This window comes from Gopherus evgoodei, chromosome 1, assembly GCF_007399415.2.
Source record: "Gopherus evgoodei ecotype Sinaloan lineage chromosome 1, rGopEvg1_v1.p, whole genome shotgun sequence".
NCBI classification, from domain to species: Eukaryota; Metazoa; Chordata; order Testudines; family Testudinidae; genus Gopherus; species Gopherus evgoodei.
Genome location: NC_044322.1, coordinates 240,457,976 through 240,476,541, shown reverse-complemented (window position 1 = coordinate 240,476,541; position 18,566 = coordinate 240,457,976). Strand labels below are relative to the sequence as shown.

General features: G+C 44.0%; 1 protein-coding gene across 1 annotated transcript in view; it reads right to left on the bottom strand.

Moving 5' to 3' along the window:
- The window catches only part of ITPR2 (inositol 1,4,5-trisphosphate receptor type 2), a 374,378-nt gene that overhangs the window by 227,425 nt on the left and 128,387 nt on the right, over positions 1-18,566 (bottom strand). The window contains exons 16-21 of the mRNA XM_030540942.1: positions 17,996-18,168; positions 15,311-15,430; positions 15,020-15,205; positions 14,035-14,286; positions 12,967-13,111; positions 10,581-10,731 (exon numbers count right to left, since the gene is read on the bottom strand). Coding sequence (XP_030396802.1) covers positions 10,581-10,731; positions 12,967-13,111; positions 14,035-14,286; positions 15,020-15,205; positions 15,311-15,430; positions 17,996-18,168 — 1,027 coding nt within the window. The remainder of the gene's footprint in view (positions 1-10,580; positions 10,732-12,966; positions 13,112-14,034; positions 14,287-15,019; positions 15,206-15,310; positions 15,431-17,995; positions 18,169-18,566) is intronic.

Sequence of the window (18,566 nt, the reverse complement as noted above, 5' to 3'; positions counted from 1 at the left end):
GTGAGGAGTAGCCACTCAGCATCCCTAAATGTCTCAGCTGTTTCCTCTCTCACTCCTGCAACAGATAAAGCCTGGTGGAGAAAGGGAGCCCTGGGGCCTAGAAAAAGGGGGTTGCAGAGGTGCCTGAGCTGTGGTGGATAATCAGATTAGATGCTGAGGTCTGGATATAGGATATCGCTTGAATATTAGAAACCATGACTCCAAAGGATTGCCTGTTTCCCCCCTCTAACCAAGATCACAGCAGAGGCAGCTCCTCCCTACATTGGTCCTGATCACATGAACTGCTAAGAGCCCACAACTTCCACAGAAATCAGCAGCAGTTGAAGGCTGGGCCCAAACCAGCATCAAGAATGGGCCCTTAGCCAGTAAGTGCCTCTACAATTAGGTGACTTACGGCGGGAACAGGAGTCATCTCCAAATGCCCTTGCTTTTGTGGATTCCCGAGACCCTTAATACTGATTCAGTGTAAGCTTTTTAAATTTTATCTATATAGAACTAGCCTGGGGCATGTAACAGTGGCCAGAACGATGGGGTCCTCTGGCAGAGAGCCAAGTGTGCTGTAATGACCAGTTACCATAAAGATAAATTAAAAACCTCTTAGCAGCTTTAACTCTAAATGTCTTTGCCTTTGTTGATCTGGCCACATTTCTTCATGTAATTTAATTTTTTGTGCATGAAAAGTTATAGCCATTTATGAGACATATAACAACACCACTTTGATACTTAAAGGAGCACATTTTATTTCGAATCCTTTGAGCTATATATTATTTGCCAGAAACATAAAAGTCTTATAGCTCCATTTGTGAAAGAGGTATTAATTTTTACAGGTTTTCCATAGAATTTGCTCATAAAGGCTGCAGAACGTACCATAAACAAACAAACAGCACACTTTATTTCTTCATTAAACCATACTTCACCCCTCAATAAACTAGCTGACCTCAGGATAGCCTATTAGAAATAGAATACATAATATTAAAAGGGAGAGAGTGGGGACAGCTCTACATTCCACAGGGCCCTATCTGAAAAAACACGTGACGCCACATTCAGCTCCCAACTCCGCAATAAAACGATCTTCTCCATATATTCACAACACATACACCTCAAACACCTCCAGTTTGCTAGCAACGTACTCTGACTACGAAGAAACTCCAGCGACTCTTATTGTGAAGATTTGTGATGGGACCTCCTTTTCCACTACATGGACCAGAAAACCAGAAAGTGTTGCCGAAGTTCAACTTTTCAAACGGGGGAGGAGGGAAGGCAGGGAATTTAATCTCTGCAAAGGCATGCTGGCCTTCAAGCCATAAAGGGTCATGGGAATCTCAGTGGGCCTTCTAGTTGGCAAGATGGGTAAAATGTATGCTGTATGGGGTTCCTGGAAAAGGAGGGTGCTCTAGGATCACATAGGGGCACAGGCCTAGTGGCAGGAAAAACAATTATGAAAGAGAAATATTCCACTCCAGAAAATCAAACATACCAAGAGGGGAGGTAACTCCCATTTGTGCTGGCTTTCTTTTGTCCAAATAATAGCCAAATAAGTATCAATTACTGTATTATAGAAATCCAATCAGCCTGCCCAAATTTCCCAAGAGTTAATCCTCAAATAGTCTGCTGAATCACTGTTTGTAAACTGTTGGGATAAATTATCTCTCCAGTCTGACAGGTAGGAACTGTCTTGTTAGTGCTGCTAATCAAAGCTTGCCTCAGAATGATGTTTAGACTTGTTAACAATAAAAAGGAGCAGCTAATGGATATATACACAAGACTTAGAAACCATCAAATCAATTCAACAGGCCTTAGATGAAATCCAGCCCCTTTTTCCTCAGTGACAGAGGAGACAAGGTGCAGGAGACGAGGAGGATTGCTGGAGTCCATATGTGGGGTTCAAATCCCCTCTCTTCTATCCTAATATTGCTCATTTGCTTTGGTTTTGAGCAGCCAGCACTATATTAATCAGAGGGGCTCTCTATGTTGTTTCATGTGGATGTATTTTGTGGGTGGGGAAACACAGGTCCTATGTGCCCTGCCATGGAGGGGAAGAGGAAAGGAGTGAGGAGCATACCAGTGGACCCACCATATATAGATCCACCAGCCATTACCCTTCACATGGAAGGTGTGTAAAAGCAGCCGGGGCTGCTGAGCTCTCAGGGACGCATTAGTGGCTGTGGAGCTCTCCCGTTGCTTTACACGCTGTGATTGGCCCACGATGCCAGACTCCACTGGTCACCTGTTACATTTTCAAACAAGCACTTTTGTGCTTTCTCCCATGCTGCCCCTCATGCCTAGGAAAAGCTCTTCAACATCTACAAAACTAACCCATTACCCTCCTTCAAAACCATCTGCTGCAATGCCTACAAAAAACTGGACACTGGTTAGGCCACGGTTGCACTGACACTAAAGCCTCTCCTACTGCTCAATGTTGTCTCGCTGCTTCCTTGCGCTTCTGTCAGTCTGTCTGAATCGACCTCCTCTCCTCCTATACTTCGATTGTAAGCTCTTTGGTGAAAAGACCATTTACTGTATGGTGTTTGTACAGCACTGAGCAAAACAGATGCCTGGTTCATGAGGGGGCTCCTGGGCATTACAGTTTAGCAAACAATAATAAGTAATTACATTGGTTTTCTTTGTTCCTGCTCTTTTGGGATCAGATGGGAAAAACTTCTCCCTATTGACCTAGGACAGATTCAGATGAGTGATGCAGAGGTGGCATTCCTTGTGCGACAGACCCTGTCATAACATTTCTTTCCAGATCTGGACCTTAGCGTCCAAAATATGTGTGTTAGCATGAAAACCTCCAAGCTTAGTTACCAGCTTGGACCTGGTATTGCTGCCACCAGCCAGGAATTATACAGTGCCTAGCTCACTGTGGTCTCCCAAAACCTTCCCAGGGGACCCCAAGACCCAGATTCCTTGAGTCTCACCACAAAGGGAAATAACCCACTTCCCTTCTCCCTCTTCCCCTCCAGGTGTTCTCTCCCTGGGTTCCTGGAGAGATATACAGATTCAAGCTCCGTGAATCTAAACAAAGGGATTCCACCCTCCCTGCTTCAAGTCCTTGAAACACAAGTACTGAGAGATCAAATCTCCCTCTCCTCTCACCCACAGGGTATGCAAAGTCAGGCTTAGTAAATCTAACACAAAGAGATTTTCCCCCTGACTTCTTCCTCCCCCCAATTCCCTGGTGAGCTGCAGACTCAATTCCCTGGAGTCCCCACTAAAGAAAAACTCCAACAGGTCTTAAAAAGAAAGCTTTATATAAAAAGAAAGAAAAAGGACATAAAATGGTCTCTGTATTAAGGTGACAATATACAGGGTCAAGTGCTTAAAGGAAAAAATGAATAAACAGCCTTACCCAAAAAGAATACAATGTAACACATTCCAGAAACTACAACCAAGGAAATACAAAAAAACCAATATAAACCTATTGTCCTACTATCCTTGTACTTACAACTTGGAAACAGAAGACTAGAAAGCCTGGAGATAGAAAAAATCATTCTCAGAGCCGAGAGGGTCACTGAACCAAGACAAAAAACAAAGAACTCACACCCAAACTTCCCTCCACCCAGATTTGAAAAAAAGTCTTGTTTCCTGATTGGTCCTCTGGTCAGGTGCTTTTTGTTACCCCTTTCCAGGTGAAAGAGACATTAACCCTTAGCTATCTGTTTATGACAGACCCAAACCAGTGGGGTACAGGAGTCTGGAAGACGGCAAATATACTGGTCACTGGATGAGTAGTTTTCTGTTCCCTGAGTGACCAGAGCAGCAGCTGCACTAGAGTAGTCAGGAACCTGCAAGAACCAATTAAGGCAGACAGGCTGATTAGAACACCTGCAGCCAAAGGCAGGCTAATCAGGGCACCTGGGTTTAAAAAGGAGCTCACTCCAGTCAGGGAGGGGGGAGCCAGAGGAGAGAAAGTGTGTGTGAAGAGCTGAGAGCAAGAGGCGCAAGGAGCTGAGACTGAGAGGGCGTGCTGCTGGAAGACTAAGGAGTACAAGGGTTATGAGACACCAGGACGAAGGTCCTGTGGTGAGACTAAAGAAGATGTTTGGACGAGGCCACGGGGAAGTAGCCCAGGGAGTTGCAGCTGCCATGCAGCTGTTACAGAAGGTACTATAGACAGCTGCAATCCACAGGGCCCTGGGCTAGAACCCAGAGTAGAGGGCGGGCCCTCCAAACCTCCCAACTGCTGATCAGACACAGGAGGAGTTGACCCAGACTGTGGGGAAGATCACTGAGGTGAGCAAATCTGCCAAAGAAGCGCAAGGTAGAGGAGGAACTTTGTCACACTTGTCTGTCATCAAATTCTTGGGCTAGTCAGTCCCTCTTAGAAATCAATATTAATTAATGAGATAAAATTTAACTGCTATTCTCTACAGTCAAATAGATTCTATTTCATATTCTTATGCTAATTTAGAGTTTCCACCTTGGATTTACAACAGAGTTAAAAAACAAAAAACAAAAAACCACAGAGCAGTACACCTTTTCCATTTGGTCACACCTCTTCTCAAAACCTACTATCACAGAATCCGCAAATCAGTTTCCAACTGGGTGTAGTCACTGTCAAAACCTTGCATCAAGTGAAGAATCAATTTAAGATCAAGCAATGTAAATGTACAATAAGGCAGTGACTGAATTTATAATCCAGGGCAAACACCCACTGTACTCTTATCTTGCACTAGAGCTGCAGGATTGAACCTATAGACAATGCTAAAATTTAAATACATTTATTTATGTTGTTAAATCATCAGTTTCAGGTATCAAAGTTGGCATTTCAGTGCTGTGCCACAGCTGGGGTTTAGTGCTACAGTCAAAAGCTCTAAGCTTTAATCACGAACCATGCATTCTCACAGCATTACAGCCATAGCCTAGACATTTGTGATTAGTGACTGGGTGGATTAAACAAAACCTTTAAAGATCTCAAAAACTAATGATTAACCCCCCCCCCCAAAAAAAATAAAACCTAACAATTGCATAAGGGACCTTTATTTATCTAGTTTTTAATATTTAGCATGGTTTTTTTAAAAAAAAAAAGATGAACATAAGGCTCAAATTTTGCAGTCCATGTAGGCATAGTCCTGAGTGAGGAGTTGTGCAAAGCCACACATCCCTAGGGGTAACATGGTGTATCAAGCGTGCCTCCAAAGCAAAACCCTGTCTCTGCCTGCATGGGGGGTGCACAGACTGCACAAACCCTGTACAGCTCTGTGTGGAGGGGGAATCATGGCCATCCCCCTGCCCCTTTGAGAAGGATGTGAGCTCCCATGGATGCAGAGAAGGAGCAGTACCTGCACTCCCATGAGTTTAGGATCTGGGATTGTCTCTGTCCCTTGCTATTGGCACCAGAGATCTTCCACTGTTAATAAGGGCAAGGAACAATCCATCCTTTAAATGTTTACATACTATTAATGTATCATCAAACAAACGCTTACTGAAAAATCAATGTGGTGTTTTCTAAAGTCAAGCTGCCAACATATCTTCCTATAACCATGAAATGCAGATTGGGCTGTTTTCTAGTGTGATGCTGACTTTTTTTAATTTAATAAGTTAAGAAATGGGTATTATAAATTCAAAGTGAGAATTAAAAGTCAGGGCAGGTAGCGATAAAAACAGACAGATGAATCCAGACACTTCAGTTTTATAACAGGCAGAGAGTGAAGATGTATAAAGGGGAATGGAACCCCTAAAAATAAATACTACAGGTTATAAATCACAACATAACTGTGTTGGTGGTTTAGCCTCATGATAGCACTTCTCTACAGGAGGGCTCGGCTCATTTCTTGGGGCCTGATTCTCTGATGCCCTGCATCTTGCAAAGTCACCAGTGCAAAGTAAGTGTAAAATACTAAATCAGAACAGCTCATTTTTGCATTGGTGCAAATGGCTGCACAAGGTGCAGGGTAATGGGGAACAGGGTCCATGGTTTCCTTTTCTCTGGGGTAAAAAGGAGTGAGTGTGTCATGGTGATAGCGTGCTCAGCCCATGTAGGCGTTTTCCAATAGCCCTTCCATAAGCAGGACTCCCAATAGCATCAAACCAATACTACAGCTATTTGTCTTCTTGGCTGCTGAAATTGATGCAGTGGGTGTCAATTTTGAGGTCTTCACTAGACCCACTAAAATTGATGGCAGAGCATTCTCTGGTTGACCCCGATACTCCACCTCTCCAAGAGGAATAAGGTAAGTTGACCAGAGTGTCTCCTGTCAATGCAGCACAGTGAAGACACCAGAGTAAGTCGACGTAAGCTACATAGTTGGAGTGTTGTAACTTAGGTCAACTTACCTCGGTAGTGAAGACAAGCCCTAAGACTGGGCGTAGAAAGGAGGAGTAAGTGCTCAACAGCAATCCTTCTAGCCAACCAGGAAGCTGTACTGATGGACTTTGATGAAATTCTGCCAGTTCCTCCACGGTTGCAAGGATGGAGGTTATTCCCTTACATGGACCTCTAAGGGCGGGAAAAGAGAGTTGGGATGGAAAAAGTGGGGATGTTCAGGTGTCTGACTAAGACACAGAATCATGTGGAAAAAATAAAAAGAAAGAGCAGCTATTCCACTGCTTCTGGGCCATTGCTTCCTGTCTTTGCAATGCATATTTACAGACTCCTTAATGTTCAAGATATACTACTGACATGATTCATTGGAATACAGTCTATCATGTCACAACCTAGCTAGTGATTTTTTGATCCTGAGTTTTAGGATATGAACTGAACAATTTACATCAGCTGAGGACCTAGCACCTGGATCCAATTCATTCATTCATCAGAAAGCTACAGCAAGAAACCAACTTATGGAGAAGTTATAAATAGTTGACATTTCAGCCACAACAGCTGTTTTTTTGAATGTCAACAACTACAATACCTGGAACAGCTTTCTACTTTTCCCTTTTCCATTTTAATCTTGTCTAAAGTTAACAATGATTGTTTGGGTTTTTTTTTAAAAAGCACTTTCCTTTTCTGCTGCACTAAGATCTTCAGAGATGCAGCCATCGGAACGTGGCCCTTGAGAATACTCAATGGCCAGTGATAAATCACTCTCGGAATGCATCCCCGCAATATATGAACCCTGAGGGTCTAATTTTGTCCATGCCAAAAGCATGTACATCCACAGAGCAAAATGCAAAGCTGCCTGGAGCACACCAGGTTACACAAAGGGTAAAGGCCTTTCCACATTCAGTACCACTCTGCACATCAATAGTGAGACTAATGTGCAGCTCACATTCTTTTGGATACATAAGTTAGAAATGGGGTAGACACCCACTTAGGGGCGGCTCTATGTTTTTTGCTGCCCCAATCATGGTAGTCAAGCAACCTTTGGCGACAGCAGCTCTGTGGGTGATCTGCCGGTTCCGCGCCTTCGGCAGACCCGCAGCCGAATTGCTGCCGAACCCATGGGAGCAGCGGACCTCCCACAGAAACGCCACTGAAGGCTGCCTGATTGCCACCCTCATGGCAACCAGCATGCCACACACACACCCTCCCCGGCTTCCTGCCCCAAGCACGCGATTGCTGCGCTGATGCCTGGAGCCGCCCCTGCACCCACTGGAGACAAGACATGGTCAACACGAAAAAATGCAGTCTCATCTTCTAGAAATGGCTGCGTGCGATGTCCAGCAAGTCTCTCAAGCTATTCGAGCCTAAGAATAACTCTCTCTACACAGCAAGATTTTATTGCAAATAACCAGGCCATGCAAGCACACCCAAATGACCCTGCAGGATGCACCTAAGGATGCAGAACATACTGACACCAGTTCAAATTGGCAAGGAACTCTTTCAGATTCCTAGCCACTTGACTAGCAGGGGAGGGAAGAGTAGGGGTCATGTCCAAACAAACACCATTAAGAAGTCAGTCCTTTTCAAGGCGGTGCTAATCCCCTACACAGAGGTTCACTGTTACACCCACAGTCCATCTGCAGTGCTCAGACTTACATCTGTGGAAATAACTACATCCAAGAAGGAAATTAAGAAGGGTCAGCACAGACAAAGGTGGAGGCTGCCCACAGGGACCAAAACACTTAGTCAAGCACCTTCTTGCTGAAAAAAGTGGAGATAAAGATAGAGGAAACGGCATGGGACACATTACTACAGACAGTGCTGCATCCAGTGAACCAGCCTAGATGTTGTGCATAGATTTAATTCAGTGAAATAGGTGTGGAGGGGGAAAAATCCACTTATGTTTGATCCTCTCCACCGACTTTCACTGTTCTCTAAATAGCACTACACTGAAGTGTACTATATCAGAGAATCATAGAATATCAGGGTTGGAAGGGACCTTAGGAGGTCATCTAGTCCAACCCCCTGCTCAAAGCAGGACCAATCCCCAACTAAATCATCCCAGCCAGGGCTTTGTCAAGCCTGACTTTAAAAACCTCAAAGGATGGAGATTTCACCACATCCCTAGGTAACCCATTCCAGTGCTTCACCACTCTGAGTGAAAAAGTTTTTCCTAATATCCAACCTAAACCTCCCCCACTGCAACTTGAGACCATTACTCCTTGTTCTGTCATCTGGTACCACTGAGAACAGTCTAGATCCATCCTCTTTGGAACCCCCTTTCAGGTAGTTGAAAGCAGCTATCAAATCCCCCCTCATTCTTTTCTTCTGCAGACTAAATAGTCCCAGTTCCCTGATATATGTATCATCAGTACCTGTTATTCCCACAGATTTTATTCATATCTTTCAGTGCTCTAACTCCTGACTTTCTGATCTTAGTTATATTGGGGTAGCTCTGGATTTTCACAGATTTGCTCTGGATTTACATCAGCATAAGAGAGCAGAATCTAACCCTCTGTGTTCAATAAATAACTTTTCTTCCTCCAGAATAGCCTGAAATCACATTCAGTCAATGGGAGGGAGAAAATAGAATTTGTGAAACAGAGCCATGGGTGATGATGGTGAGTAAAGACAATGAGTGGAGGGGGACCCCAGGTTTACAGACGTGCACAGAGATCAGACTGATCTAAAATCAGAAATCTGAGTCACAGAGTCTGCAGGAGATGGGCAAAGTGTGGATTTAGAAACAAAAAACGTTGTTCCTTAAGGCCATTTCTAGAAGTGAGTTTGCAATGCGACACGTCAGCAAAAACAGCCAATTCAAATTGCGGCCAGAAGTCACAGATAATCGTCCCTTTCTGTAAAGCTCTGATGCGACTTCACCTAGAATATAGCGTTCTGTACAGAGCACAGCATTCTGTGAAAGACTTTGACAAACAGGAGGCAGTTAAGAGAAGAGTAACACCAGAGACTGAGGAAAGATTAAAAGAACTAAATATGTATTGCTTGGCTCAGAGATGACAAAAGGGGGAAACATGATAACAGTCTATAAATATTTGAAGAGTATAAACATCAAGGGGGAAGAGGAATTGTTTAGGGTGTGACACAGACCGCATATATAATCTAATAAAATTAAGAACATGAAAATTTAACTCTGACAGTTAGGCTGTGAAACACACTTCCTCAAGGAGGTGTGAAAGCCGTATTGTTTAGGGCATTTAAATTCTGACCTAGCCAAAATACAAGGAAGTGCTCACTAGGGAACAATCCTGCATCAGCAGGAAGACGGACAGGATGGCTAATAGTCATAGTATCATAAAAGGAGCAGATGGAAAAGACTTAACAGCTGCCAGCGCAGCACCTCACCTAACAGTGGACAAGCATTTTCCTCACTGACTGGTGAATGCCTGTGCTATACATGCGCAACGGCTTGCACCACACCCAGAAAACTACTACTCCCTCCACTTGTTTGGAGCTGACAGTTCCAAATCAGGTTCCAGGCTTCAGGGTATGTCTACTCTACCCACCGAATCCACGGCCACCGGGGGAGAGGGGCAAGTGGGGCAATTTGCCCCAGGCCTCGAGCCCCACGAGATCTGGCTGAGAATCCCTTCTCTGGCTAGAGGCGCCTTTTTAAAAATTTTTACTCACCCAGCGGCAGTCCGGGTCTTCGGCAGCACTTCGGCGGCAGGTCCTACAGAGCTGCCGAAGACACGGTGCGAGTGAAGGACCCGCCGCTGAAGACTCGGAGCACCGCCCAGTGAGCACAAGCACTACAGCGGGTGGTGCCTTTTTTTGTGTCTGCTCCCCCACTTTGCCTCAGGCTCCCTGAACCTCTGGGTGGCCCTGGCCAGATCAGTGATCAATCCAGTGGGAGTCGATTTATTGCATATAGCGATAAATCGACTCCCGAGCGCTCTCCTGTTGACTCCTGTACTCCACCGCCACAAGAGGCACAGACAGAGTCAACGGGGGAGTGGTAGCAATCGACTCACTGCAGTGAAGACACCCAGGTGAGTAGGTCTAAGTGTGTCGACTTCACCTACATTATTCACGTAGCTGAAGTTGCATAACTTAGATCGATACTCCCCCGCCCCCGCCCATGTAGACCAGGCCTCAGTATTCCATGTGACACTATCAATCAGTCTAAAAGTTCTTTTAAATTGATCATTTTTATGCATTCTGAAATCATCCACCGTCCACATAGCTGGATGGATGGGTGTATAGACAGATCAAAGACATATAGCATAAATTCCTTCCTTCCCAAATAGTGAATAATGCATTTTAATAAAAACTTTTCACTGCTTTTTCTCACCTCCATCCTGAAATTTGCTTAGTCTTTCGAAGTATGACGACATAGGACCCTGAACAATATCTAGAATAGCCAGCAGTGTCCTAGTCAGTCTGAGCAGCTCACTAAAACTATAGAAACCAAAGTATATGAGATTTCGAGCCAGATGCACCACCTGCAGGAAAAGAAAAAATCATCACGATGAAGACAACCTCTACAGCATTAGTGGTGTTGAAATATACAATACAGTTATATTTTGTCCTGTCCTTTTGTCTTTCGCACAGACTATGGGCCTGATTCAAGGCCCAATGAATTCAATGGGAGTCTTTCCGTTGATGGGCTCAAGACCAGGCCCCTAATTGTCAAATGCTTTTCAGAGTTAGATAATGCAATTACTTGGTTAAATGAAAGCAGGAGAGAAAACAGCATGAGATTTAGGCAGAGCTGGGGGGAAGACAGAGTTTCATCTGAGAAAAGAAATGAGAAGGAAAGTCTATGAGGCAGAGAGATGACAGAAGGCTGTTCCAGATGGCAACAGCTGCAGTGAAGAAGCATCTTGAAACAACAGCAGTCAGACTGTGGTAAGGTAAATATAGAGTGGAGGCAGTGCTGCATGGCCAGAGATAGTTTAAGCTAGGGCTGCTGTAGAAGACTCAATCCTATGTAACCTTTCTTCTGTCAGATGTGCTGGACCGTAATAAAGGACAGATGTTGTGCAATACATGTCCTTTATTATCACATCCAACACAGAATATAGCGCCTTTCACCCCAAGGATCTCAAACCTCTTACCTAACACAGAGTGTATTCATACACCCCTCCCATACACAAATCACTTCATTTGCTACTGAAATGCAGCCACCTCTGGTATGGTGAGGAACTGCAGCTGTTTAACAGCACACAGCAACACTATAGTATACAAAACAAAAAAGTGGGAAGCTGTAGCGGGGTGACCACCCGCTCCAGCCTGGAAGGGGTTCGAAAAGCCCTGCAGAGGGCTGGGGCTGGGCAAGGTAAAACTCTGGCTGATTTGGGGAAGTGGCTGCAGCTGGGGCCATGCCCCAAACTGAGCAACAGGGACTTATAAGGAGGCCAGGGAAGCCAGAAGGAGGAGTCGGAGAAGGGCCTGGCTGCAGGGAGCTAGAGACAAAGTACCAGAGTGGAGCAGGGCTGGGGACAGGCTGAGGGGCTGGGGAGCTCCAACCTGGAAAGCCCCAGGCTGCGGCCTAGCATTGGGCTAAAAGGTACTGGGGGTTCCCCAGGGAGGGGAGACCCTAAGACTGAGGGGTTACTGCCAGGGGGCAGCACCCCAGATAAAAGGGCACTGGGGTCCAGGGAGGGACATGGGGGCCAGAGGACAGGCGGATCACCGGCCTGCAGAGGGCACTCCAGAGCTGGAATAAGCTAATTCCCAGGAGTCACCAGCAGGAGGCGCCGCAGGGGTGAGTCAGCCCATCTACAGAAGCAAAAAGAGTGGAATTAGGGAAGTGGCTATTAAGAGATTTCTTAAAGAACATTCTACAATAGAACCTCAGAGTTATGAATCAACCACACACCTCATTTGGAATTGGAAGCATGCTGGAAAGTTTTTTTTAAAAGAGGTTTTACAAAGTAAGGAAACTGTTTCTGTGCTTGTTTCATTTAAATTGGGGGTTCTCAAACTGGGGGGTCGGGACCCCTCACAGGGTTATGAGGTTATTACATGGCGGGTCGCAAGCTGTCAACCTCCAACCCAAACCCCACTTTGCCTCCAGCATTTACAGTGGTGTTATAAATTAAGAACACTATTTTATATATTTAAGGGGAGGTTGCATTCAGTGGCTTGCTATGTGAAAGGGGTCACCAGTACACAAGTTTGAGAACCACCGATTTAAATTAAGATGGTTAAAAACAGCATTTATCTTCTGCATAGTAATGTTTCAAAGTTGCATTAAAATCAATTTTCAGTTATAAACCTTTGAAAGAACAACCATAACATTTTGTTCAGAGTTACAAACATTTTCAGAGTTACGAACAACTTCCATTCCTGAGGTAGTCATAACTCAGGAGGTTCTACTCACAATGGTTCTCAAACTTTTGTACTGGTAACCCATTTCACATAGCAAGCCTCTCTGAGTGTGTCTTCCATCCCATTATAAATAAATATATAAAAAATATGTTTTTTAAACACCATTATAAATGCTGGAGGCAAAGCGGGGTTTGGGGTGGAGTCTGACAGATCACGATCCCCCATATAACCACCTCACGAGCCCCTGAGGGGTCCAAACCCCTGTTCTACTGTATAATCAAATATGTTCTAAACTTTTCTTTTCAAAGGAGAACCTGGTTAATACAGCTAACAGTTATGCTCTACTGCTTCACTGTTTGATTCAAGGGGTACAATAAATTGTGACAAAGCTAACTGAAAAGTACCTCAAATGTAAGTTTGTTTTTCTCTTTGTCCCCAAAAGGAAATGGCTGATTTACAACTTCTTTCAAGTACTCTTCTACAAATTCCATGGTCAAAGCAAATTTCCTCTTCATGTCATTTCTCGAGGAGTCTGTGAAAGAATCATACCTACCAGGCAAAACACAGACAGAAGCAAAGTTAACCTCTTCCATGGATACGATGAGCTGTAATGTAAAAAAAAAACAACCAAATCCCCCAACTACTCAGGATGCTTTAAACTTATTTTAAGTGTTTTTGTATAGAAAAGGGCTAGATTGCAGTTAGTCCTGCTTGTGTGCACTGGAGTGGCAGGCAAAGGATGCAAACAAATCTTCCCTCCACTTGTGGCACAGGTCTAGGGGGACTCAACACCAGTTGTGATAGCAGAAAAGATGGTAAGAAGTTAAGTTCACGATCAACTCCCCTTTTTGCACAATGCAGCCCCCCTCCACTCCCCTCACCTGAAAGGAAGGGAGGAAGGAGCAGACACTGAACCCTGTGAAAGCCTGCAGCAGTATTTGCTGCACTGTGCCACATGCCTCCCAGAACTACTGTGCCTGCCTCATACACAAAGGCCCCAGTGCATCAAAGCAATCAAGCAGGTGAGTTCCCACTGAAGTAAGTCGAGCTCCTCCCATACTTAAAACGAAGCATGTGCTTAAGCACTTTCCTGGATTGAGGCTGCTGCCTCTGAACTGCTTCAACTGACTGCAGGTTGTGGCTTTAAAGCCACCATAAAGCTCTAATTGTAAAACTAAGGTTCAGCCTAATGAGGGTGTAATATTTAAGTGAATGTAATGGCTTCACACTTTGCAGTTCCCAGGAAAAGGCCATTTCATCTCCCTTATCATAATGCATTTTAAAACACGCATTTACAAATAAAGTGACCCTTTTAAACCTCCAAGATTAATAGCGCCTAATGGTTTGTGTTTTGAAGCAAAATATCTGTTCGTGTGTTACATTAAAATTACAGCCACTTACAATTTTATTCTGAGTAGGTTTGATCCATTTAAAATGCTTTGGGGTGTGTGTTTTGTTTTTTTTAAACTTACTCATGGATTGTGATCTTGGTAGGAATTTCAGTCCACAGTCTGGCATATCTAACGGGTACGACTGACTCCTGAGGATCTCTGTCAACGTGCATGTGCAGCATAAGACGGCAAAAAGAAGCCCGGAGGTCATAAGGAAGGCTTTCATCAGACATACATCGTAGGATCAAGTCTACTGAGAGCTGTGTTGAAATCTGGTTTATGGCCAGATACTGACGATCCAGGCACATCCTTGCAAAGAGGTTTAATTGGTACCTTAAGGTAATAAAAATAATGGTACACTTTCAGTAGTACCTTAGATTTCTTTGAATGGCACAGAGCAACGTACCTGAGAATATACTCTCAGGAGCCTGAACTATGCCATTCCAATGTAACATAATGAAAATAATACAGCCCCTTCGTTAGCAAAGCAGCTGACTTGCCATTACAAACATTAGTATTGGGCTCCCTGTCCCCATTGATTTTTATGCCCAACTCACACTGGCGTTCAAAGGAAGTCTCACACACACACACACACACACACACACACACACACACACACACACACACACCAGCAGTTGTTGGATAAAACCCTTGAACTATTCACTTTCAATACATTTAAGATTTTGTTTCATGCCCCTGCCTTCCAGTGCCTGGGACCTGGAAGTGCTGATAATGCTCATTTCTCTGTGCTTCTGGACAACAGCTCAGAGCACACCTGGTGTGCAAAAGTATACTAAAGTTGCTGTTGTGTAATCCCACTTGCTGGAGAAAGGGAGGAGCTGAAACCACAGCATTTTGAGAGCACAGGGATGCATCGAAGCCTCAACCCTCTTTGGAAAATATTGGATAGGTTGTGATCCTTCCTACTTTTAAAAAAACCAAACCCTTAGATCCAGTTTCTGAACACACTATAGATCTGACCTTGCTCCAATTTCACACAATGACAATTGATTTCAATAGGAGTAGCATCAGGTTTCCTGAATAGTAAAAAAAAAAATTGTTTTACCTGTAATAGGTAAGGACTTCTAAATCAGCCTTTGTGCCTTCCTTAGCCTCCTGGGCCAGATGTCTGATAGCTTTGCCATGTGGTTCCTTGTTGCTGTCAATCCAGTACAGCCAGACCTCCTCCTCATCAATATCCTCTGGGATGATTGAGCATTCCAAGGGATTGTCTATTTGCATTGAAACCAGCCTTCGAATAAATAATGCATACTGTAGCTACACATAAACCCTGTTACCAATGTGGTAAGAAAGGCAAGGTAACAATCACAATTATGTTTCAGTTACAGCTGCTTACTTGGTTTGGATGAGGATGTCAGCATTTCCTGGACTCAGCATAAATTTACAGATGAGTTCCTGAGTTACTGGTATGGCAGTTGTGTTAGAAACGCACAGGTCTGATAGATAATCCAAGAATCTGGACAGGAAAAAAGCAAATATAACAAAATATTACACAGAAGCATCACAAAGGAAATCTGTTTACCTGTCTATCTTCGGTTTTTCTAGAGTGCCCATCTCTGAAATATTTGCCTCAAGGGAGCCCATAGTGCTAGAGTTATCTGAATAGAGGCTGTATTTAAACCTTGATCATTGTTTATTCATATTAATTACAACCTCTAACCACTGAAGAGGTGTAAGATCTTGAGATCAATCCTGAGCTGTGCTGAGCTCTCAACCCCTGCAGCTCAGGGTGAGTGAGGCAAAGATGATCCAAATAGCCCGTTGTAAAGGATGCTCCCTCCTAAAGGATGCTCTAAGATGTGCCAGTGGGGTTACTCCACTAAGGACTTCATCACTGGCCCAGGATCCAGAGGAGTGCTGTGCACTGTGGACCACCTATCTCACCCCAGTGCATCCGCCACTTATTGTCCCCTAATCTAAACACCAAGGATGGGGGAGTGATTGACAAACCAGGGGTGTAGCTGAGTTTATGCCATCCAAGGAATCCCCTATGCTGCAGTAATCCACAACTACCTGTTTAAGGCAACTTTAAATGCTTTCTGCCTCACAGTCTCTTAGTGAGGACCAGGGATTGAACCCAACACCTCTATCTGAAAACATGAGCCTCTACCACCTGGACCAGGCCCATTTGCCTGAAGCCAGTAGCAGGTTTGTAAAACTCTCTATGTAGTCTTGCCACTAAAGGAGGAGAGATCGCCACATCGTGTTAGTATAGGTTACACCGGGGTAGTCAATAGGCAAACTGTGGATCAAATCCGGACTGCTAGATGCTTTTGAACAGACCCCAAAAATCGTTGTGTTTTGTTTTTTTAAATTCTTTTTTCTGGAATCTGGACTTTGACTATATCTTGACCAAGAAAAGTGGATCTTGACAAAAAAAAATTGACTACCCCGGGTTACACTTTTGTTACCAAAAGCTTTCTGAACTCTAGAATGTTCGTGTTCATAAAGTATTTTTGAATGAAAGTTCTAAATACAACAGTATATCATATTCAGGAACCAGTTCCTCCACCATTAAAATGAAGTTAATTACCTGCTACTTGTTAAAATGGAAGTAACAGTGCATAGCAACATTACATAACAGTTTATAGCAAAAACAAAAAAACCACACACACACACCACTAAATCTGATTGAAAATGCAGTGGAAATTTGAGTGGGCAGAAAGTAATTACTTAGGCTTGGCAGGTGGGAATCACATAGCCTGATTGTACGCTGAGGAAGGTAGGGGCGTGCATGCGTGTGTGTGCGCGCGCTCAGTTCTATGTACCTCATCTTATGCAAACCAGGCCATGGAAGTTTATGGAACTGTCCAGATGAATCAATGCTGTGGTACAGGCCCTAACTGCTAACAGTGGGTCATCCTGAACTGTTTTGTAAGGTGTATTTTTAAAGTATGAACTATTTTTGCACCTAGGGTATAAGCTCAAGTGAAGGTTTTGCATTCAAATAATAAATTCAGTCAATCAAATTAAGATCCTTCCTATTCCAAAAAGTGACAAGAAATCTTAAATAAACAAGGTCAATAGGACCCTTAACAAGGCACAGTTCCCTTCTAACAACAAACCAGGGAACTGGAATACCAATATGGCCTCCTCTTCTAATACTGACCAAGCCCAACATTGCTTAGCTTGGGGAATGTGAGGAGATCACAGCTTCAGGTGATATGGCTGCAGATATATGCAAAGTAATTACAGTGATGCAATGCAACAGCCACCAGCAGTACTATAAATTGCTCCCATAAAAGTAATTTGGCCTTCAGTACAATGACTTCATATATTTACATTATTACTTGATATTTATATTTGGAAGTCGTATTTGGAAAATATGATATTTTTTTCATTAGACACCCATTTATTTTACACTCAGACAGGAAGCAGTGGTGAAACCAAGAGAGTTGCTGAGATTTCTGCTCTCTCTAGGGCAGTGGTCCCCAACGTGGTGCCCGTGGGTGCCATGGCGCCTGCCAGGGCATCTTAATGCGCCCGCATCCTGATCCCCGGGAGAGCACCCACCGAAATGCCGCCGAATTTCAGCGGCATTTCGGCGGGGATGCCTCTCGATGACGACACTTGTCACCAACAAGTGATGTCATCGAGAGGTGTCACCCCCAAATTTCGGAGGCGATGCCTCTCGCTGAGGCCGTTTGCTGTCGACAAGTGACGTCAGCGAGAGGCATAGCTCCCTAATTTTGGCAGGGACACCTCTCGATGATGTCGCTTGTCGACGGCAAGCAGCGTCATCGGGAGGCGTCACCGCCGAATTCGGCGGTATTTCGGCGGGTGCTTCACCACTGCAGTGGTCCTTCGGCTGGCGCCCGCCAGCCAAAAAAGGTTGGGGACCATTGCTCTAGGGTAACAATTTATACTCGATGTGGGTTGTTTTTTTTTCCTCTTGCAGGACTAAGAAAAATGTAAGCCATGAAAGAAAGATAACAAAATAGCAAATAGAAGGTAGATTCACAGCTGTTACAAGAATAAAAGAGTGTTAATACAGAAGAAAGGTATGTGGGCTACTTCAAACCTTGGCTCTCGATTCCTCCTGAGTAAGTTAACAAATGTCTCTATTTCTTTAGACGTGATGTGTTTCTCAAGTAATTTTCTGTTGTTGTGCAACAAAGCTGTGATGGTGTCTTCTGCCAGAATATCATAACCAATCTGGGACTGCATGATGCAGAAGTTCTTAGCAATATATTCCTGAAAAATAAAAAAGCCTCAGGATGATCTGTTCAACAGAAACAGTATCTTTCTTTTAGGATCAGCTCAATTGATCCTTCAAACTAATACTCAAAAACACAGATCTTATGAGTGGCATGAAGTGAAGTAAATCTGGGATCATTGAATAACGTACTCCAAGAAAAAATTAGTTGTCTTAGGGGTGGCCAACACTTCTGAGTCTTCTACAGTCCCCTCCCCCAGCTCCAAATACACACACACACACAAAAAAAAAGGAAAATTTGGGATTTACATTGTTTTGAAGAAGCATTCTTGTTTTTAGAGGCAAGAAATATTTTGAAAGGTTCTAGAAAGGAACCATAGAAGCCATACACATCATTTCAACACTATCTTGAGTACTCCATGCCTGCAAAGTCCTT